Here is a 23,962-nt window from a genome sequence, read left to right as displayed (position 1 = left end):
ATAGCAAGTGTCTTTCTATAGCAGTAATATAATAGGTAGACTCCATGCAAGTAAATGATTGAAAACTAATCTAAAATGGAGAATTTAAGTGCAAAAGATAATGTAGATTTGGGGTTCAGTCTATTTAATGACCTCCTTTATGCTTTTTTTAAAGTCATAATGAATCCTATTATCTCAATAATAACAGTTCATAAGAAAAAACAATTTGGTTTTTCTCTTTTACTAGACAGATTTGGTCCTTATGTTTTGCTAAATGCTATTAAAACAGAGACTTAGTATTTTAATTCAGTTATGTTCATCAGACAAAAACAGCTTTCTTACTATGACATATAAAGGGTCTTCATTATTTAGCCTACATCTGCATTTCCAAATTCTTGTTCCACCAATTCAGGAACCTGTAAATATTTTTAGCATAGTTATTCTTGTCGAAGGAGAAGACAGAGGGGTACACATGAAAATGATATAAGGAGCAATTTCAGAATACAAATGCTTGGTCTCCTCTCTGAAGATTCTAATTCAGTAGGTCTATGATAGGGCCCAGACATGAATAATGTTTCAGCTTCTCAAAAAACACTGATATGTCTCATAATGTAAAAACACTATTCTAATGCTACTTTTTACAACATACTATAACTTATTTGCTTGTCTGCGTTATCTAACTGTAACATCTTGAGGGGTAGGATTACTTGTTTTTGTATACATAGTAACAAATACAAAGTTATTTTAAAAATAAGTGTTTGTGAAGTTAATAATTCAATGATATAATTCTGATGAAAAGAATTCCGTATCCTGATTAATGTGATAGAGGGGGTAATTTTTTTTTTCTAATGGCACATGGTCTAGTTCCTCTAATCACTATTTACTTTCCCTTTAGGGACTATAAGAAATCTTTAGATATATGTTACACATTGCATAAGCAGATCTGTAATTAAAGTGGAGACTACAAAGTTCATGTGCTTAGGCTGATCAGTATCATAACATTCTATTTGTGGATCCGGAGTGCAGCTAAGTATCACTTACCTGGTGGTCTCACAAGATGTTTCAACCCAGAATGACCACAGCTTCCTAATACTAACACACCCCTACTATGTGTCTTCTAATATAATTTTATTCAGAATTCAGTATTCTAGAGTTATACAAAATCAAGTGGCTGCTTTTGTTTCTATTTTCTGCAATTTATATCTGGAATAGAACCATCTTTTTGTATCCATGCATCCATCCTCCACCTAACCATCTGTCCATCCATCCATGCAGGTAGGGTTACTAACATCTTAAACTTATCACAGTTCCAGAGCTAATTAAACCACAGTTTTTGGTTGCTTGAAAAATCTTTGTTTTTATTTGTAAAAAAAGATTTTTTGGCTGGATATAGAATTAGGGGTTAAAAAAACTTTTTAGCACTTTAAATGTGTGGTAGGTCCATTGGTTTTTGGTCTGTATAGTTTATAATGAGAAGGTTGCTATAACTTTTATCTTTCACAGTATATTTCTCTGTCTTCAAGATTTCTCTTTGTTTTGGACATTTTGACTATGATATACCTAGGTATTTTTGGTCTGTTTGTTTTTATTGTGTTTGAGGTTCTGTGAACTTCTAGTATCTAAGGTTGGTTACCTTTCACCCATCTTGAAAAATTCTTGATCTTTATCTCTTCAAATATTTCTTCTTTCCTTCTGCTTTTACAACTCCAATTACAAGTATGTTTGACTGTTTGACATTGTCCAGCAACTCTTTGCTACTGTGTTCTGTCTTTCCCTCCCACTCTTTTCTTTGTGTTTCACTCTGGATAATTTCTATTGACCTATCTTCAAGTTCATCTAGTTTTTTCTTAGTTTGTATCCAATCTGCTGATAAGCACATCAAAGAAGTCTTTGTTTCCGACATTAAGATTTGTATTTCCAGTATTTCCATTTCACTTTTAAAAAATACTTTGCATTTCTCAGGTGAAATTCTTCATCTTTTCAAGCACATTGTTTATCTTTCCCACTGGATCCTTTAACATGTAATCATTTATTTTAAAATTTCTGTCTCATACCCCAACATCTGCGTTATCTATAAAACGAAAGAGTCCTTTGAGTCTTGACAACAGGATGCTTATTCTTACTTATTTGTATACCACATACTTTTAAATTAAAGGTAAGAGATCATACATAGAACAGTAGACTCTGAGGTAAACAGTATTTCTGCCTGGAAATGAGTACCTCTTTTTCTGTCAGGCAATTAGTGTGATGGAATCAACTATCCTAGTCAGTGGCTGAGCTGAGTTTTGGTTTTGGTTGTTAAGCTCACTGTTGTTAAGTGCATCACAGGCTTCAAATTTTTCCAGCAATGACCTGTCAACACTTTGTGCTTAGTGTGGTCCTGGGGCAAGAGAAACTCTTCTCAGTATTCCTGCTCTACTGTTATTTTTGAACAATTCCTGCATGTCTGAGCCTAGGAGAGGGTCTTTCTCCATGTTACTGCCCCTCCCCTGGTGGTAGAGGACTCTTTCTTGTTTTTCTGGTGATAGGATTCTGTTTGGAGAGGGGTTCTCAGTTCTTCTGTTCCATCATGAGTCCTAGGAAGGGTGCAAATGCCTGAGTTTCTGGTATGGGGCTTCTTAAGCATTCCAACCCCTCACCATCATGGCAGGCAAATTCTACATAGCATCTGAGGCAGGTCTTAGACAAGAGAGAGTTTTCATGCCACTCAATCAGTAGTAGTAGATCTCTGCTTTGTATGATGCAGCATCCTGAGCCCAAGAAGTTTTCCTGCTTCTCTCCTAAGAGCTTAAAGCTTCTGCTCGATATGAGAAGAGGGTCTGGAGAAAAAGGTGATATTTTGTGCTGGTCTTTCATCAGGAACTCATCACTTCATGAACTTCTGACTGTCACTGACGCAGGTTACTCTCTTGCCTCATTCATTTTGTGAGCAGCCAGTGGAGGGCCATGGAGAAAAGCTTATGAGTAAGTGTGCATTCCTCTTTTGTTCTGGACTTCTAATTATTCTACACTGCTTTGCCAGCCCACACTTGGCCTTTAAGAATGCATTAACATTTTAGCTCATTTCTTCTTACCAGCTTCTATGGTGGCTACTTCTTCCTCTTGTGGTCTGCAAATGTTCATATGTCCTAGCTTTCCTTGGAGGGGCTTGGCATTCCTTGGAATTCAGTTACCCTGCCTTGTGACTTCAGCTCTCTGACAGGCAGGGGTCAAGAAAAGTTATAATTTTGTAGCTCATATAGTTTTTCTGTTTTTAAGATGAGGGTAGCATTTCTCATGGAAGAGAAAAAGAAGGAAAGGGAAAAAGAAGTAAGGGGAGTTGAGAGAAAGCACTAGAGAACATGAGCAAGCAAGAGTCAGTGCATGTACAGGCAAGGAAAAAAGTTTCTGAGATTCTGAACTTCTTTCTACAACCACAGATGGTTCTACAATAGTTGAGAGAGTTCAGGTTTTCAGATTCATGCATGAATTTATGAAAAAAATCCACATCTTACTAAAACTCCTTGATTTATATCATAAAAATACATATTTATTTACAATTAAAATATTTAATTTTTTATTTAATGTTGTGCAATAACTCATTTAAAGACTAATCTAACAATTAAAGCATTTAGCACCTGATTTTTGACTAGTAATAGCCACTCATTGATTCTCTGCCACCTACAATGATCTATCTATATCTGTCCCAAAATTAACTAACCAAGTAGACTTCTAATTTTTTTTCTAAAAGAATACTAAAAAACTATACCCTCATAAATTTTTAAATCGATGTCTAAAATTTTTCATCATTTGCCATTTATAACATATTTAAATGACATTTAAAAATATGAATTAAGTATATCTAATGAAATCTAAACATCACAGTAATTTGATGTCAAACATCATCCACTAAAAAATATACAGGAACACGATATTCTTTAAGAGTGGAAAACTTCACGTAATCTTTTCCTTGAATTTGTATTTTTGTTCCCCTTGCAAAATAAAATGTATCCCATAGTGCGGGCCTCTCACTGTTGTGGCCTCTCCCGTTGTGGAGCACAGGCTCCGGACGCGCAGGCTCAGCGGCCATGGCTCACAGGCCCAGCTGCTCCGCGGCATGTGGGATCTTCCCGGACCGGGGCACAAACCTGTGTCCCCTGCATCGGCAGGTGGACTTTCAGCCACCAGGGAAGCCCTATACTGTCTTTTTAGGCTAAGTCTTATTTAGCATTCTCTCTTCTTTGAAAAAACGATGTATATAATACAAACATTAATTTTCTGTGACCAAAATGCTCTAATTGTAAGATATTTTCTCCATTTGAGTTACTATTAAAATTATCAGTATACAATTGATAAAAAACAACAAATCTTGATAATTATTAAACAAAAGTAATATTTTATTAGAAATACAGGTTGTGGCACACCCTCTCCCTCTGCCTTTTGTACTGACTGTGTTCTGGTAACTACAAATGAATATTACCTACTCTTAGAATTCCATTCTTATTGTTCAGCATTAATTCTATTCCTATAGTTCATTTATGTATTTATACAGATATAGTCATAGAAATGTAAAATTTCCTCACAGTAATGTCATTCAATTTTTTAAATCCCAAGTTTGTGCCAAAAATCACACAGCCACTTATTATCAAAAATATTTTTAATGATCTGACATCTTTATTGGACCAGTCTTTAATTTTTTATTGAATACAAAGAACTAGAACCATCTACCTTGCTACCTAGTAATGAAGAGTATTTTAAAATAAGAATTTTTGCAAAGTACTAAAACGGGTTTACCAACATCAAATCAAATGTGCAGAAACACAATCCCTTATCCCAAGCACTTGGGGCAGATAAGTTTCATAATTCTGAATTTTTCAGACTTTGAAAGGAAATATGCTTCATATTATGCAACACTCCAAGTAAGGTCTATGTCCACATTCTGTAATCAAATACATTAATATTTCTACTGGAAAACTTATGAACAATTACATGAAGTAGGATATATAAAGATAAGTAGCTCTGCTCTGTATCTAATCACGCCATCAAATGAAAATGAGTTTTTGGTATTCAGAGCTTTCTAGATTTTCAAATCGCAGATAATGGACTATGGACCAGTATTAATTATACCTGTTTATTTGTCCAACTGAAGTAAGAAGATCTACGTTCAATATTTGGTGCTAATGGCTTCTTTGCTTTGCTCCCATGGAGCTTGAGAATAAGGAACAATGCAAACGTTTTTTGGCAATACTCAGAAGAAGAAAAAAGTCCTTTAAAGAAAAAAAAACTTCACCCACTTTCACTCTCTTACTCAACAAATACCTAAAGTAAAAGAACTCAAAGTACAAAATATATTTTTTCTAATGCCATGTTTCTTAATAGAAATACCTGTAAGACAAAGAATGACAGCAAGTTACTCTAGTAACATTTAGAAGAAACATCCCTTTGTCAGATAATCCTGAGGGTTTTACAACCTGGTAAAATGTACCATGTTAAGGTTCATGATAATGAGAAATATGTTTTTCTCTTGTAAAACAGAAAAAAGCTATTATAAAAGTTGAAATATGGGGACTTCCCTGGGGTTCCAGTGGTTAAGACTTCAACTTCTGGGGACTTCCCTGATGGCGCCTGCCAATGTAGGGGACACAGGTTTGAACCCTGGTCCAGGAAGATCCCACATGCTGCAGAGCAACTAAGCCCGTGCTCCACAACTACTGAAGCCTGCGCTCCTAGAGCCTGTGCTCCACAACAAGAGAAGCCACCAAAATGAGAAGCCTGTACACTGCAACGAAGAGTAGGCCCTGCTCCCCGCAGCTAGAGAAAGTCCACGCACAGCAATGAAGACCCAATGCAGCCTAATTAATTAATTTAAAAAATTAAAAGACTTCACCTTCCAATGCAGGGGGTGCGGGTTTGATCCCTGGTCGAGGAGCTAAGACCCCCACATGCCTCGTGGCCAAAAAAGCAAAACAAAAAACAGAAGCAATACTGGAACAAATTCAATAAAGACTTTAAAAATGGTCCACATCAAAAAAAAAAAAAAAAAACCTTTAAAAAAAAAAGTTGAAGGGGAAAAGGAGAACTGGAATGATACCTCAGGCTTCACTATCAGGCATATCAACTTACGTATGAAATTTGAGGACCTAAAAGTTGATGTTCTTAAATCTGTAAGTTTCTACACAAACCCTAAATGCTTTTAGTGCTCCATCAGGGTTTTCTTACTCCAGTTTGGAGACCTTTGCTTCAGATTACATGTCAAGTATTTAAGCATGTACTTCTATATGTGAAGATTTTATAAAGCATGTGCCTAAAGGTAGCAGAGTATTTTTACATAGATTTTTTTTCCTGTGCTTTCAGAGAAGTGGAATCCAGTGAATGTGATATAGTTGGCTAAAGTACACTGATACTCTATAAGTAATGATTTTTTATAAACAGAAGATGATTAGAGCCTTGATAATTATGTAGAGAAATAGCCTTTATTCATTCAATATCATAAAATTTCCCAGAACAGTGTACTGATTAGCCATTGCCACAAAATTGCTGTGTAACAAACTATTCTAAATTTTAGTAGCTTAGAACAGTCATTTATTTTCACAGATCTGAGGGACAGCTTAGGGTTAGCTGATTTCAGTAGAGCTTATTTATTTGTCTGGAGGTTGGATGATTTGGCTGGGGCAAGTCAGTACCACTCCAAGTGGCTTTCTTCCTCCCCCTGGAACCAGTAGCTAGCTTGAGTAAGTTCTCTTCATGGTGATGGCAGAGGGGAAAGAGTAAGCAAGCCCAACTGTGAAAGCATATTTCAAACTTCTGGTCAATTTCACACCTAACCATCACTTGGGCCAAAGCAAGTCACAAGGCCAAGTCTAGAGTCAGGGTGGAGTTGTTTCCCACAGTGGGAAAGCACTGTTTAGTGTCAAAGTACATAAATACAGGGAAGGATAAAGAACTGAAACCAAAAATGCAATTTAATATAAATATTAAAATCTGAAACAAATCTTTCAGCATCTTATAATAGCTTAATATTAACAGAGACCAATTAAATTGGCTCTTGGCTCTGTTGTTAAAGTAAAATTTGTAGAGTCTAAAACACAGTTTATATAGCTTAAGATGAATTCAGAACCACTAGAGGAAGAAGTGACTCTTAAAATACTAAGAGGTGCAAGCACTGAATTTATACCTTAGATAGTCACAGAAAGATGAAATAATTATCACTAAACAGAAAGAAAGCTAGCTTAGATAGGATTTCGAGCTTTTGGTTTGTAATACTGACATGCAATCTATATGTTCTATTTTAAACTAAGATCTCTAGGGGGATAAAGAATAGTCACATTTTATTTAATTCAATTAAGCCCTTTAAGATAATATTTTAACCATGGTCTCTGTCTAGTGATATCTAACTCAGACACTAGTACCTAAATTTTATATTTTCTGGAGCAGCCCTTTATAATATAGCCTATTCTCCAATCCTCATTCTAATTCTCCCACTAAAGAAATAATCTATAAATTACATGATTCATCACTCTACTACTGTGTTAAGTATCAATATATTAAAAAAAAAAACTAACCTTGCAAACAAAATGTGAAAACACCAAATAAATATTTAAATTCAGAAAAAATGATTTAAATTTTTTAACATAGGTTTTTCAAAAATATTTAAAGTATTTCATATGACAGATTTACAATGACCTACAACAGTAAGCCACATTTACAAGTCAATTTTTTAAAACCTCAATGAGGAAAAACACATTTTCTGGAACACTTTAAGTAAATCACATATATCAGGATGTAAAAACCTTCTCTTATTGAGTGAATATCTGAATAAACAATGACAATCTTATCTATTCTGGCATTAAGCTTATTCTAAAAATTCCCTTAAACATAACCCATCCTAGCTGTCTGTAGGTGCTTGCAGAAAGGAACATAAATGATGTAACTGAAACTGAAGTGTTAGTGGCTTACTGGGAAGAGAAACAACAAAAATTGATGAAGTCTCAATCTTTTATTAAAAAAAAAAAAAAAAGAGAGACTACCATGAATTTTTATTCACTTAAACCATTTTCACTTATAACTGCCAAAAACTCAATTATAAGAAGTTTCTATTGTAATATCTTAAAAGTATTTAATGATATATTTTATGAATTTTCTATATGCTAAATTTTTAGCATTTGTTTAAATTAGTCTACATCTTTTCCATCTTTTTAAAAAAATTTTCTTTCTGATTTGGAAAGTAGCCTGCATATAGACAGTTTATAAACATGTGAAAAGTTTCAACATCTTTGTAACTACTACAGTGATTACAACTACAATATTAAAGCCTCCTGTACATCACATTTTTTTTTCCTCCTTCTGAGAGGTAACTGCTATATTTGAAATTAGAACAATTATTTCCTTTTTTTTTTAGTGGTTTGACCACATATTCCTATGGTCAATGTACATATTCCTAAACACTGTAGTTTGTTTTACATGCTCATGAATAGAATTGTACTGTGCATTTTTCTGTGACTTTCATTCAACATTTATTATGCTTGTTACTCATCCACATCAGTTCATGGAGCTGCAGTTCATTCATTTTCACTGTTGAATACGTTCTACAGTGTGAATATGCAACTACATACATTATTTAAACACATGTTTCTCTAGGGCAAGGTTTCTCAAACTTTAGAGTGCATAAGAATTACCTGGGGAGCCTGTTAAAAAACAGGTTCCTGGGGTCCACCTTCAGAAATTCTGATTCTGTAGGTCTTGGTCAGGGTGTTAGAATTTGCATTTCTTACAAGCTCCTAGGTGATGCTGATGCTGATGCTGTGCAGAATACGATTTGAAGAGCAAAGCTGTAGGATGTATTTATCATTTCCTTATTTATTTGAAAGAGTTCTTCATGTAATATAGATATGAAGATTTCTGTCACTTATATGTGTTCTACATATTTTCTCTCAATTAATGCAGGCGGACTCTCAACCACTGCGCCACCAGGGAAGCCCAATAGAAGTTTTTAATTTTACTGTAGCCAAATTTATCTACCTTTTATTTATGGCTAATACTTTTTGTATCTTAAAGCCTTCCCTATTACAAGATCATGAAGATATTCTCTCTTAACTCATTTTCTAAATACTTTATATTTTGCTATTCACATCTAGGCTGTGTGGTGACCTGGAATCGATTGTGTATTGTATGGCGCATGAATTATGACATCATTTTCCCACACCAATTGTCCAACTATGAAAATTCCATATTTTCCAAACTCCTATGCAATATGATCTTTGCCAGGTATCAAACATCCATGCATTTGTAAGTCTATTTTTGGTTCTGTTCCACTAGTCTATCTATTCCTGTGCCAAAATAAAACTGTTTTCATTTATCTTTCCTTATCCTTGTTTTACATGTGTCTCTTGTAAAGAGTATATTATTGCATTTTGAACATTTTTACTAGTCTGTTAATCTGCACCTTTAACTTGCAGCTGTTAAGTCGTTTCCATTTACAATAATTAGATACATCTGAATTTCTATCAGCTTATTTTCTGTTTTTTAGCTATCCCAAATTTTCTATGCTTCTCCCCCTTTCAATTCTCATTTCCTTTATGATTAGCCAAGTATTCTACTCCTCCCCCCTGACCCCAATAATAATTTGAATTTTGTGCTTTGCTTCTATTATTTTAATGATCTTTCTAGAAAGCGTATCATGTATTTCGTACTTTCCCGTGTTTGTAGTGACTGCTCAATATTAGTTTCAAAAAAATGAATGATCAACCGAATAATAAATGCCTGACTTTAAAATATCTCTGCATTTAATATGAATATAAAATTTCCTGTGAAGCCCTTTTTTTAAAAAGATCTAGCTAAACGACACTTACAGCCTGGAAGGCAAGACAGACATAAACAGGTGAAAGATTTACTAGGTGCCTCAAAGTTGTTCTTAAATTCTAGACTATCAAAAGTAGATTTTACAACAAAATAATAGAATAGTTTGTTTCCTGAATATTGGCGTTATGCATGCCACTTCCATTTGCATTCAAACCGATTACTTAGAAACTTGAAAACAAAATGTCCTTGATGTAGTATAGGTAACTGAAACACATGTTCATGAATGCTCTGATGCTAATTAAGATTTATTAAATAAATATTCAGACATTTAATTTATTTAAATGTGAAGGAAAAGACATCCCCACTGGCAACCACTATATAAAATAAAAAACAAGGCAGATTTATGAACCTAACAAACCTAAAATATTTCCCATTAAATAAAGACAGAAAAAATGTTTAAGATATCCTAAGCACTTACATATCTATCAAGTTTCTCCATGTTAGCTCTATAAAATGAAACCAAACCTAACACCAGGTTCTTAAGTTGAAAGGGATGAATTATATTTTGGGGACAGATATAGGAGGAAGGCAGGGAAGAGCAGAAGGTAGTCCAAAAATTCACATCAGAGATCTAAAGATAACCTAAAACTATGTGTATTTTACATAATGTGCATGTTCATCTTTTAGAATCCATCTTGATTCTTAAAAACAACAAATATTCTAAAAAAGAAAAATACCTATTGGTCATCTCTACAAAAAAAGCTCCCTATCTATGGAAAGACACTTGTAAAAGTATTTTAAGAAGTACCTCTGAAGAGACAGTTTAATAATGTGTGATCAAGGGGAGCTTAAGCTTTATCTGTAACATATCAAAGTTGAGACTGAGGATTTAACCTTGTACTACTTGTATAATTAAATATAAACAATTTTTAAATGATTACATACATTTTTAAAAGTGGAAGATACATATGTAAGATACGTAGTCTCAACTTTACTGAGAATCAAGAAATCTTTATGAAAGACGAAGCTTTATAAAAATTCTTCTCAGTGAAAATTTTCAAAGAATAAACAACATAAGTCAAGTATAAGGAATACTGACAGCAATCATGGAGCGCCTAGAACAGAAAGCAAAGGACTCTGTATTTATTCTTTAAACAATAAGAAACCACTGCAAGTTTGAGAGTCAGGAAAGTAACATCAGTACTTAAAAATTAATTAATCAACAAAACCAAACCAACCAAAAAGGTTATTTTTTCCTTTTGAAGACTAAGAGTTATCACATATCAAATCACAAAAACTAGAAAGTATTGAAAATGGGAAAACAAATGGTATATGTTTATGTGTATGAACTGTTTAGTTTGCTGACAGTAACAAAGAGTTTACAGCAACCAAAACTGAAAGTGTTTGTTGAGAACACAGTTTAAATAGAATATTTCAGAATTCCTGTTTGTTTGTTCTAGAAACATTATTCCTTCCCAGTGAATATGTTATTAGTATAAATATCAATCTTGAATCAGAATAATATGAATCTTACCTTTGATTTATATCACTAATTTCTGGAGGGAAAAACACAACTATTATTACTTTAAAGAATATAACTTAGGAGTACCCACATTTCCGATCTGTTATACTAATTACAGTTTTAAAACTTGCAAAATGCTTCAAGTTAGTAAGCAAGCAACTCTACCATTCTATTAAAACCACAGATGGTTAGTAGTTCTATTTATTTTAGTCTTACAATGTTCTCTCAAACTGGCTTTAGAGAAGATGAATTGGAAAGAAATGGTTTTTCTACCTTTTTCTACTCAATAAGAAAACATCATGTAGTAATCAACTAACAAGACAATTAATAAACACCTTTACCGTTAGGTCAAAAAACTTGCTCTGCTAAATGGATACAAAAACAAGACCGTATATATGTTGTCTACAAGAGACCCACTTCAGACCTAGGGACACACCACACACAGACTGAAAGTGAGGGGATGGAAAAAGATATTCCATGCAAAAGGAAATCAAAAGAAAGCTGGAGGTATTCCCTGGTGGTGCAGTGGTTGAGAATCTGCCTGCTAATGCAGGGGACACGGGTTCGAGACCTGGTCTGGGAGGATGCCACATGCTGCAGGGCAACTAGGCCCGTGAGCCACAACTACTGAGCCTGCGCGTCTGGAGCCTGTGCTCCACAACAAGAGAGGCCGCGATAGTGAGAGGCCTGTGCACCGTGATGAAGAGTGGCTCCCGCTTGCCACAACTAGAGAAAGCCCTCACACAGAAACGAAGACCCAACACAGCAAAAATCAATTAATTAATAAACTTCCACCCCCAACATCTTCTAAAAGAAAAAAAAAGAAAGAAAGCTGGAGTAGCAATTCTCATATCAGACAAAATAGACTTTAAAATAAAGACTATTACAAGAGACAAGGAAGGACACTACATAATGATCAAGGGATCAATCCAAGAAGAAGATATAACAAATATAGATATATATGCACCCAACATAGGAGCACCTCAATACATAAGGCAACTGCTTACAGCTATAAAAGAGGAAATCGACAGTGACACAATAATAGTGGGGAAATTTAACACCTCACTTACACCAAATGACAGATCAAAAAAACAGAAAATTAATAAGGAAACACAAGCTTTAAATGACACAACAGACCTGATAGATTTAATTGATATTTATAGGACATTCCATCCAAAAACAGCAGATTACACTTTCTTCTCAAGTGCGCATGGAACAATCTCCAGGATAGATCATACCTTGGGTCACAATTCAAGCCTCAGTAAATCTAAGAAAATTGAAATCATACCAAGCATATTTTCTGATCACAACGCTATGAGATTAGAAATCAATTACAGGGAAAAAAACGTAAAAAACACAAACACATGGAGGCTAAACAATACGTTATTAAATAACAAAGAGATCAATGAAGAAATCAAAGAGCAAATCAAAACACACCTAGAGACAAATGAAAATGAAAACATGACTATCCAAAACCTATGGGATGCAGCAAAAGCAGATCTAAGAGGGAAGTTTATAGCAATACAATCCTACCTCAAGAAACAAGAAAAATCTCAAATAAACAACCTAACCTTACACCTAAAGCAACTAAAGAAAGAACAAACAAAACCCAAAGTTAGCAGAAGGAAAGAAATCATAAAAATCAGAACAAAAATAAATGAAATAGAAACAAAGAATGCAATAACAAACATCAATAAAACTAAAAGTTGGTTCTTTGAGAAGATTAACAAAATTGATAAACCATTAGCCAGACTCATCCAGAAAAAGAGGGAGAGGACTCAAATCAATAAAATTAGAAATGAAAGAGGAGAAGTTACAACAGACACCGAAGAAATACAAAGCATCCTAAGAGACCACTACAAGCAACTCTATGCCAACAAAATGGACAACCTGGAAGAAATGGACAAATTCTTAGAAAGGCATAGCCTTCCAAGACTGAACGAGGAAAAAACAGAAAATATGAACAGACCAATCACAAGTAATGAAGTTGAAACTGTGATTAAAAACCTTCCAACAAACCAAAGTCCACGACCGCATGGTTTCACAGGTGAATTCTATCAAACATTTAGAGAAGAGCTAACACCCATCCTTCTCAAACTCTTCCAAAAAACTGCAGAGGAAGGAACACTCCCAAACTCATTATAGGAGGCCACCATCACCCTGACACCAAAACTAGACAGATACTACCAAAAAAGAAATTTACAGAACAATATCACTCATGAATATACATGCAAAATTCCTCAACAAATAACTAGCTAACATAATCCAACAACACATTAAAAGGATCATACACCATGATCAAGTGGGATATATCCCAGAGATGCAAGGATTCTTCAATATATGCAAATCAATCAATGTGATTCACCATATTAACAAACTGAAGAAGAAAAACCAAATGATCACCACAATAGATGCAGAAAAATCTTCTGACAAAATTCAACACCCATTTATGATAAAAACTCTCCAGAAAGTGGGCACAGACGGAACCTACCTCAACATAATAAAGGCCATATACGACAAACCCACAGCAAACATCATTCTTAATGGAGAAAAACTGAAAGCATTTCCTCTAAGATCAGGAAGAAGATAAGGATGTCCACTCTTACCACTATTGTTCAACATAGTTTTGGAAGTTCAAGCCACAGCAATCAGAGAAGAAAAAGAAATAAAATGAATACAAATTGGAAAAGAAGTAAAACTGTCACTGTTTGCAGATGACATGATACTATACATAGAGAATCCTAAAGATGCCACCAATTAACTACTAGAGCTAATCAATGAATTCGGTAAAGTAGCAGGATACAAATTTAATGCACAGAAATCTCTTGCATTCCTATACACTCATGATGAAAAATCTTAAAGAGAAATTAAGGAAACACTCCCATTTACCACTGCAACAACAAAAAATAAAATACCTAGGAATAAACCTAGGCAGGGAGACAAAAGACCTGTATGCAGAAAACTATAAGACACTGATGAAAGAAATTAAAAACACAAAAAGATGAGGAGATATACCATGTTTTTGGATTGGAAGAATCAACATTGTGAAAACGACTATACTACCAAAAGCAATCTACAGATTCAATGCAATCCCTGTCAAATTACCAAAGGCATTTTTTACAGAACTAGAACAAATAATCTTAAAATTTGTATGCAGGCACAAAAGACCCTGAATAGCCAAAGCAGTCTTGCGGGAAAAAAAGAGAGCTGGAGGAATCAGACTCCCTGACTTCAGACTATACTACACGCTACAGTAACCAAGACAATATCGTTCTGGCACAAAAACAGAAATAAAGATCAATGGAACAGGATAGAAAGCATCGAGATAAACCCACAAACCTATGGTCAACTAATCTATGACAAAGGAGGCAAGGATATACAATGGTGAAAAAACAGTCTCTTCAATAAATGGTGCTAGGAAAACTGGACAGTCACATGTAAAATAATGAAATTAGAACACTCCCTAACACCATACACAGAAATAAACTCAAACTGGATAAGAGACCTAAATGTAAGAACAGACACTATAAAACTCTTAGAGGAAAACACAGGAAGAACACTCTTTGACATAAATCACAGCAAGATCTTTTTTGACCCACTTCCTAGAATGGAAATAAAAAGAAAAATAAACAAATGGGACCTAATGAAACTTAAAAGCATTTGCACAGCAAAGGAAACTACAAACAAGATGAAAAGACAACACTCAGAATGGGAGAAAATATTTGCAAATGAATCGACGGACAAAGGATTAATCCCCAAAATATATAAACAGCTCATGCAGCTCAGTATTAAAAAAACAAACAACACAATCCAAAAATGGGCAGAAGACCTAAATAGACATTTCTCCAAAGAAGACATGCAGATGGCCAAAAAGCACATGAAAAGCTGCTCAACATCACTAATTATTAGTGATATGCAAATCAAAACTACAATGAGGTATCACCTCACACCAGTTAGAATGGGCATCATCAGAAAAATTACAAACAACAAATGCTGGAGAGGGTGTGGAGAAAAGGGAACCCTCTTGCACTGTTGGTGGGAATGTAAATTGATACAGCCACTATGGAGAACAGTATGGAGGTTCCTTAAAAAACTACAAATAGAACTACATATGACCCAGCAATCCCACTACTGGGCATATACCCTGAGAAAACTATAATTCAAAAAGACACATGCACCCCATGTTCATTGCAGCACTATTTACAATAGCCAGGGCATGGAAGCAACCTAAATGCCCATTGACAGACGAATGGATAAAGAAAATGTGGTACATATATACAATGGAATATTACTAAGCCATAAAAAGGAACGAAATTGGGTCATTTGTAGAGACACGGATGGATCTAGAGACTGTCATACAGAGTGAAGTAAGTCAGAAAGAGAAAAAAAGATATCGTATATTAACGCATATATGTGGAACCTAGAAAAATGGTACAGATGAACTGGTTTTCACAGCAAAAATTGAGACACAGATGTAGAGAACAAACGTATGAACACCAAGGGGGGAAAGTGGCGGTGGGAAGGTAGTGGTGTGGTGAATTGGGAGATTGGATTGACATATATATACTTAAATGTATAAAATGGATAACTAATAAGAAACTGCTATATAAAAAAATAAATAAAATAAAATTTAAAAATTAGAAAAAAAAGAAGACATTCCCCATGACGATTTTAAGAAAAAAATGAAAAGGAAAGAAAAAAAGAAATGAAGGAAACAACAGCAAAGATCAATAACCCTAAAAGTTGGTTTTTGAGAAGATAAACAAAATTTATAAACCATTAGCCAGACTCATCAAGAAAAAAAGGGAGAAGATGCAAATCAACAGAATTAGAAATGAAAAACGAGAAGTAACAAATGACACTGCAGAAATACACATGATCATGAGAGCTTACTACAAGCACCTATATGCCAATAAAATGGACAACCTGGAAGAGATGGACAATATCTTAGAAAAGCACAACTTTCCAAGACTGAACCAGGAAGAAATAGAAAATATAAACAGACCAATCACAATCACTGAAATTGAGACTGTGATTAAAAATCTTCCAACAAACAAAAGCCCAGGCCCAGATGGCTTCACAGGAGAATTCTATCAAACATTTAGAGAAGACCTAACACCTATCCTTCTCAAACTCTTTCAAAAGATATCAGAGGGAGGAACACTCCCAAACTCATTCTACGAGGCCACCATCACCCTGATACCAAAATCAGACAAAGATGTCAAAAAGAAAGAAAACTACAGGCCAATATCGCTGATGAACATAGATGCAAAAATCCTCAACAAAATACTAGCAAACAGAATCCAACAGCACATTAAAAGAATCATACACCATGATCAAGTGGGGTTTACCCCAGGAATGCAAGGATTTTTCAGTATATGCAAATCAATCAATGTGATAAACCATATTATCAGGTTGAAGGAGAAAAACCATATGATCATCTCAATAGATGTAGAAAAAGCTTTCCACAAATTTCAACACCCATTTATGATAAAAACCCTCCAGAAAGTAGGCATAGAGGGAACATACCTCAACATAATCAAGGCCATATATGACAAACCCACAGCCAATATCATTCTCAATGGTGAAAAATTGAAAGCATTTCCTCTAAGATGAAGAACAAGACAAGGTTGTCCACTCTCACCACTATTATTCAACATAGTTTTGGAGGTTTTAGTCAAAGCAATGAGAGAAAAAAAAGAAATAAAAGGAATACAAATCAGAAAAGGAGATGTAAACCTGTCACTGTTTGCAGATGACATGATACTATACATAGAGAATCCTAAAGATGCCACCAGAAAACTACTAGAGCTAATGAATGAATTTGGTAAAGTTGCAGGATACAAAATTAATGCACAGAAATCTCTTGCCTTCCTATACACTAATGATGAAAGATCCAAAGGAGAAATTAAGGAAACACTCCCATTTACCATTGCAACAAAAATACCTAGGAATAAACCTACCTAAGGAGACAAATGGCCTGTATGCAGAAAACTATAAGACATTGATGAAAGAAATTAAAGATGATACAAACAGATGGAGAGATATACCATGTTCTTTGATTGGAAGAGTTAACATTGTGAAAAGGACTATACTACCCAAAGCAATCTACAGATTCAGTGCAATCCCTATCAAACTACCACTGACATTTTTCACAGAACTAGAACAAAAAATTTCACAATTTGTATGGAAACACAAAAGACCCCAAATAGCCAAAGCAATCTTGAGAAAGAAAAACGGGCTGGAGGAATCAGGCTCCTGGACTTCAGACTATACTACAAAGCTACAGTAATCAAGACAGTATGGGGCTTCCCTGGTGGCGCAGTGGTTGAGAACCTGCCTGCCAATGCAGGGGACACGGGTTCGAGCCCTGGTCTGGGAAGATCCCACATGCCGTGGAGCAACTGGGCCCGTGAGCCACAACTACTGAGCCTGTGCATCTAGAGCCTGTGCTCCGCAACAAGAGAGGCTGCGATAGTGAGAGGCCCACGCACCGCAATGAAGAGTGGCTCCCGCTTGCCGCAACTAGAGAAAGCCCTCGTAGAGAAACGAAGACCCAACAAAGCAAAAATAAATAAATAAATAATAAAATAAAGGCATTCCTTAAAAAAAAAAAGACAGTATGGTACTGGCACAAAACCTGGAATATAGATCAACAGAATAGGATAGAAAGCCCAGAGATAAACCCACACACATATGGTCACCGTATCTTTGATAAAGGAGGGAAGAATATACAATGGAGAAGACACAGACTCTTCAATAAGTGGTGCTGGGAAAACTGGACAGCTACATGTAAAAGAATGAAATTAGAACACTCCCTAACACCATACACAAAAATAAAGTCAAAATGGATTAAAGACCTAAATGTAAGGCTAGACACTATAATCTCTTAGAGGAAAACACAGGCAGAACACTCTATGACATAAATCACAGCAAGATCCTTTTTGACCCACCTCCTAGAGAAATGAAAATAAAAACAAAAATAAACAAATGGGACAAAAATGTTACATGGGACCTAATGAAACTTAAAAGCTTTTGCACAGCAAAGGAATAACTAAACAAGACGAAAAGACAACTTTCAGAATGGGAGAAAATAGATGCAAATGAAGCAACTGACGAACGACTAATCTCCAAAATTTAGAAGCGGCTCCTGCAGCTCAATATCATAAAAACAAACAACCCAATCCAAAGATGGGCAGAAGACCTAAACAGACATTTCTCCAAAGAAGATATACAGATTGCCAACAAACACATGAAAGGACGCTCAACATCACTAATCATTAGAGAAATGCAAATCAAAACTCTGATGAGGTAGCACCTCACACCAGTCAGAATGGCCATCATCAAAAAATCCACAAACAATAAAGGCTGGAGAGCGTGTGGAGAAAAGGGAACCCTCTTGCACTGTTGGTGGGAATGTAAATTGATACAGCCACTATGGAGAACAGTATGGAGGTTCCTTAAAAAACTACAAATAGAACTACCATACGACCCAGCAATCCCACTACTGGGCATATACCCTGAGAAAACCATAATTCAAAAAGAGTCATGTACCACAGTGTTCATTGCAGCTCTGTTTACAATAGCCAGGACATGGAAGCAACCTAAATGTCCATCGACAGATGAATGGATAAAGAAGATGTGGCACATAGATACAATGGAATATTACTCAGCCATAAGAAGAAACAAAACTGAGTTATTTGTCATGAGGTGGATGGACCTAGAGTGTGTCATACAGAGTGAGGTAAGTCAGAAAGAGAAAAACAGTACCATATGCTAACACATATATATGGAATCTTAAAAAGAAAAAAAAAAAAGATAGTTATGAAGAACCTAGGGGCAGGAGAGGAATGAAGATGCAGACGTAGAGAATGGACTTGAGGACATGGACGGGGAGGGGGAAGGGTAAGCCCGGATGAAGTGAGAGAGTGGCATGGACTTATATACACTACCAAATGTAAAATAGCTAGTGGGAAGCAGCCTCACAGCACAGGGAGATCAGCTCAGTGCTCTGTGACCACCTAGAGGGGTGGGATAGGGAGGGTGGGAGGGAGATGCAAGAGGGAGGGGATATGGGAATACATGTATACATATAGCTGATTCACTCTGTTATAAAGCAGAAACCAACACACCATTGTAAAGTAATTATACTCCAATAAAGATGTTAAAAAAGAAATAAAAACTCGTAACCAAAAAAAAAAATTGATGGCCATTGGTGGGTATGTTTATAATATTAAAAGCTCAAAAAGCTACTCTAATTAAATCACTGATAAAAAATTAATAATAACTAAGTAATTATTGAGCATCATTTTCGAAGAGCTTTACAGACAGCATCTTCCTTTCATAATCGTCATAAGAGACCCAAAAGGCTATCTCTATTTTAAAGATAAGGAACTTGGGGAGAGAAGTTTTGCCCAAAGTAACATTTCTAGTCAGAGACTAAACAGGGATTTAAATAAGGGAAGAGTAGGTCCCAATGGAAAAGAGCAGCATGTGGAGGGGGGAAAAAAATCTATCTGCTAATGAAAAGAGAATTCTACCCACATATACATGTTCATCCATACCCTCCTGGAATTTAATTATGAAATTATGCCAGTATGCAAGTGAAATAAATAGTAAGTTGGAATAAGGAAAAGATGTTATGACAAATTAAGATTTAAATTTACCTTTTTACAAGGTAATATTGTGTTCATGATATGGTGCTAGATTATCTTTTTTTTTTACTCAAGATTATCAATAAAAAAAGGAATCAAGAATCAAGGAGATTTAACAATGCTAAAGTTAAATTACAGGTGTTTACTGCTTTAGTAAACATTCAAGGTAGGAATTCAGATATAGAAGACAAAGGAATTATGAGTAAAAGTGACCATATAATTTATCTTCCAACCCATAACACTTGTGAGAATGAAAGAAAGCCCTATCAGTAATCATGATGGTAAGACAAATTGAAGGAATTATTAGGTTTCCTTTAATTAAAAAAAAAAAGGTTTCCTGTGTCTAAACAATACAGCTTCATTGTTTAAACATCATTATGACCTAAGTTTGTAAACAAATAAGCATTATTCATGCATGCAAAGACTCAGAGGAACAAAAATAATCAACAAACCCATCTCTATGTATTAGACATGGGAGACAGAACACTGAAATTAAGGCACAGCAATTAATGAGTAAAAATGGCATACCACATAGTTCTAATTTAGAGTATAATAATGAAAATAAAGTTTAAACCTACAAAGAAAGTTATTCATTTTAAAACGTTCTTTTATCTTAGTCATGAAAACCAACAACAAAAGAAGACAAATCTTTCATTTCTTACCTGCACAGCCGAAAGCCAGATGGTATCTAGAAGAGGGGCTGAATTTAACACAGCACACGTTAGCCTTTGCCTCAATGCTTGCCACCGAGTTGTCTAGGTTGGTAGACCATAGCTTCACTAAGAGTAAGGAACAATAAAAATGAAAATAAACAATACATAGGCCAGTGCTTCTGTAACTGAGAAAGTCTGCTTATTGCTACAGCTGTCTTTTCACGCTAATCTAAGCATTTTGGTTTACTAGGATCAAAAATGTTTAACCTGAATGAATGAATAATAGAACAGTATATTTAAACCAACAGAACTTAGTTTCAAAGTCAGAAAATATTATATAATCAATATATCTCATAACTAAGGCATAAAAGACAGGTTAAAACAAAGCAATCTGAAATACATGTGTATTTGCCTTAGTATTCTTTAAACAGTGTGTGTGTGTGTATGAGTAAGGCAACTACATGGTTTATCGTCCAACCTATTACACTTTTGAGAACCTCACATACACACATACACACACATTTTCACCTGTACGATATATATCAGATTGTATATATGATATATACACAAATATCTTTTAAAGTACCTGGGAGCAGTTCTTATTTCATCTTTCAATTAAGAATTCCATGATTTAAAAATTTTACATGGGAACTTAGTTGTATGATTTAGTACGTCTAAAGTAACAGATGACAGAATTGCTTAGCTGAACTTTAAAATTTAGCTTTAATATTTGATATTTAGTCCATTCCAATGGTATATATTGAGATTTGTAAGGATTAGGGAGTGAAAAGCTGACTGATCAGAGCAGGTCAGATCTGAAAGCAGAAGTATAAAAGTGAGATGTTATCTTGTGAGTTACCAGAGCAACCATATCATTTTTAAACAAAAATGTCTTAGTAGACACTAGAATACAAATAGACTTTCAAGATACAAGTTACGATCCTGGTTGCACATTAGGATTAATAACAAACAATAACAACGACAAAAGCCTTCCTAACCCATCATTCTATGGGTCCCAATGTCTCATCAGGACAGTGCCCAGATGGGGTCCAGGTATTGGTGGTTTTTTAAAAGGCTCTCCGGGGGCTTCCCTGGTAGCGCAATGGTTAAGAATCCACCTGCCAGTGCAGGGGACACGGGTTCAAGCCCTGGTCCAGGAAGATCTCACATGCCTCAGAGCAACTAAGCCTGTGTGCCACAGCTACTGAGCCTGAGCTCCAGAGCCCGCAAGCCACAACTACTGAGCCCATGTGCCACAACTACTGAAGCCCACGCACCTAAAGCCTGTGCTCCACAACAAGAGAAGCCGACGCAATGAGAAGCCTGCGTACTGCAATGAAGGCCCAACGCAGCCAAAAATAAATAAATTAATTTAAAAAAAAAAAGCTTTCTGAGTGATTCTAATGTGTAAAGCAGAGTTGAAAACCAAAATATAGAGCTGGAGGCATAATAAAATTTTAGAATCTTTTTAGGATTATTAATACAGTGATCTTTAAATAGGAGTGAAAAACATAAAAATGGTTCCAACAACTACCACTTCTATGAATGTTATTTCATAAGAATAGAGACTTCCTCTGTGTGAACAGGATCATTTATCTTCTATGAACAGAATTTCACAAGAATAGAAAATTTCTTTAAATATGTGAAACCTCTGAATAAAAATTAATCATTAAAAAAAGTTATTTAAAACCTGATGAATTGGGCTTCCCTGGTGGCGCAGTGGTTGAGAGTCCACCTGCCGACGCAGGGGACACGGGTTTGTGCCCCGGTCCGGCAGGATCCCACATGCTGCGGAGCGGCTGGGCCCATGAGCCATGGCCGCTGAGCCTGCGCGTCCGGGGCCTGTGCTCCGCAACGGGAGAGGCCCGCATGCCGCAAAAAAAAAAAAACCAAAGAAAATACCTGATGAATCTATTAGCCTTCCCAGAGAAACATAAGATACTCATTACTAAAATAAAAAAATAACAGTTTTAAATAGAAATGTTTGATTTGTTTCATGTTATTTTCCAATAGGAATCGTGCTATTTCAGTCAACATACAATTGTTCAGGCAATTAAGATACACAATTCTGAGATGAGATGGCTAGCTGTAATTAAAAGTCTGCATGTCAAATAGTACTTATAGATTAGAATATCAAGTGGTAGGACTGTACTCTAACAGCGTGGCAAGCCAAAGTTAATCCACAACAAATATTTATGGAGCACCTACTAATCCCATAACCTCACTACTAATCACTAAGAACCTTTACAAACAAGGGTTATATATCAGTGTTTCATGACTATTAAATATGAGTAGTCATAAAAATGAACCAGAACTAACAGAACAACAGCTAACTTAGAAGTGAGGTCTTCTTTTTTATTTCAAAGTAATTTTCTCAATGGAGTAATCATTTACATTTTAAAAATAAGACATAATGGTAACCACCATGGTTATAATTTTCAACACATAAGATATTAGAATCTAATATAACTGTCTGAACTGTAAGGATACCTAAGGTTTAAAATACTATAAAAATACAACGAATATATAAAGCATAGAAAAGAAAAATGCACAAGGAATATAATACTGTTATTAAGGTATTAGTTATTAAATAGAACAGGTACTGTGGATTAAATTGTTCTCCACAAAAAGATACGTTGAAGTCCTAACACTAGGTACCTATGAGTGTCAACTTATTTTGAAATAGGGTCTTTACAGATGTAATCAAGTTAAGATGAGGTCATACTGGAATAGGATGGGCCCTAAATCCAATGACTGATACCTTTATAAGGCGAGGGAGACTTGGCTACAGAGGCAAAGAGTGAAGAAGGCGATGTGTAGAGAGAGGCAGAAATTGGATGCAGCTACAAGTAAAAGAATGCCAAGGGCTGCTACGTAACCACCAGAAGCTAGGAAGGCAGCAAGGACGGATTCTTCCCTAGAGTCTTCAGAGGGAGAATGGCCCTGCCAATACCTTACTCCGGGCTTCTAAGCCTGTAGTACTGTGAGAGAATAAATTTCTATTGTAGGAGCCAGGCATGTAGTGGTACGCTGTTATGGCAGTCCTAGGGAACTAATATAACAGATATGATGAAATAACATTAAAATCAATTTAATATCCTAAGATAACATCATAGGTCAAAAGGTAAAATAGTATAATTTTTTGGAGAAAGAAATCAATAAAAGTACCGGAAGAAAATGTCTAAGACTGGGAATTCCCTGGCGACCCAGTGGTTAGGACTCGGTGCTCTCACCTCCTAGGTTTGATCCCTGTTAAGAGGAACTAAGATCTGCAAGCTGCGTGGTGTGGCAAAAAAAAAAAAAAAAAAAAAATGAAAAAAAAAAAAAAAAAGAGGTTTTTTTCCTGGCTTTGAAAAACTTCATTAAAAAAAAAAAAA

At 35.3% G+C, this 23,962-nt stretch overlaps 1 protein-coding gene across 1 annotated transcript in view; it reads right to left on the bottom strand.

The window, feature by feature from the left end:
• Positions 1-23,962, bottom strand: part of COP1 (COP1 E3 ubiquitin ligase) — a 269,589-nt gene that overhangs the window by 72,434 nt on the left and 173,193 nt on the right. Inside the window, 1 exon segment of the mRNA XM_024758830.1 lies at positions 20,595-20,711. Coding sequence (XP_024614598.1) covers positions 20,595-20,711 — 117 coding nt within the window.

This window comes from Neophocaena asiaeorientalis, unplaced genomic scaffold (assembly GCF_003031525.2).
Source record: "Neophocaena asiaeorientalis asiaeorientalis breed wild unplaced genomic scaffold, Neophocaena_asiaeorientalis_V1.1 scaffold182, whole genome shotgun sequence".
Taxonomy (NCBI): Eukaryota; Metazoa; Chordata; class Mammalia; order Artiodactyla; family Phocoenidae; genus Neophocaena; species Neophocaena asiaeorientalis.
Note: the sequence above shows the minus strand (reverse complement) of the source record. Positions and strands in the feature narration are given on the sequence as shown.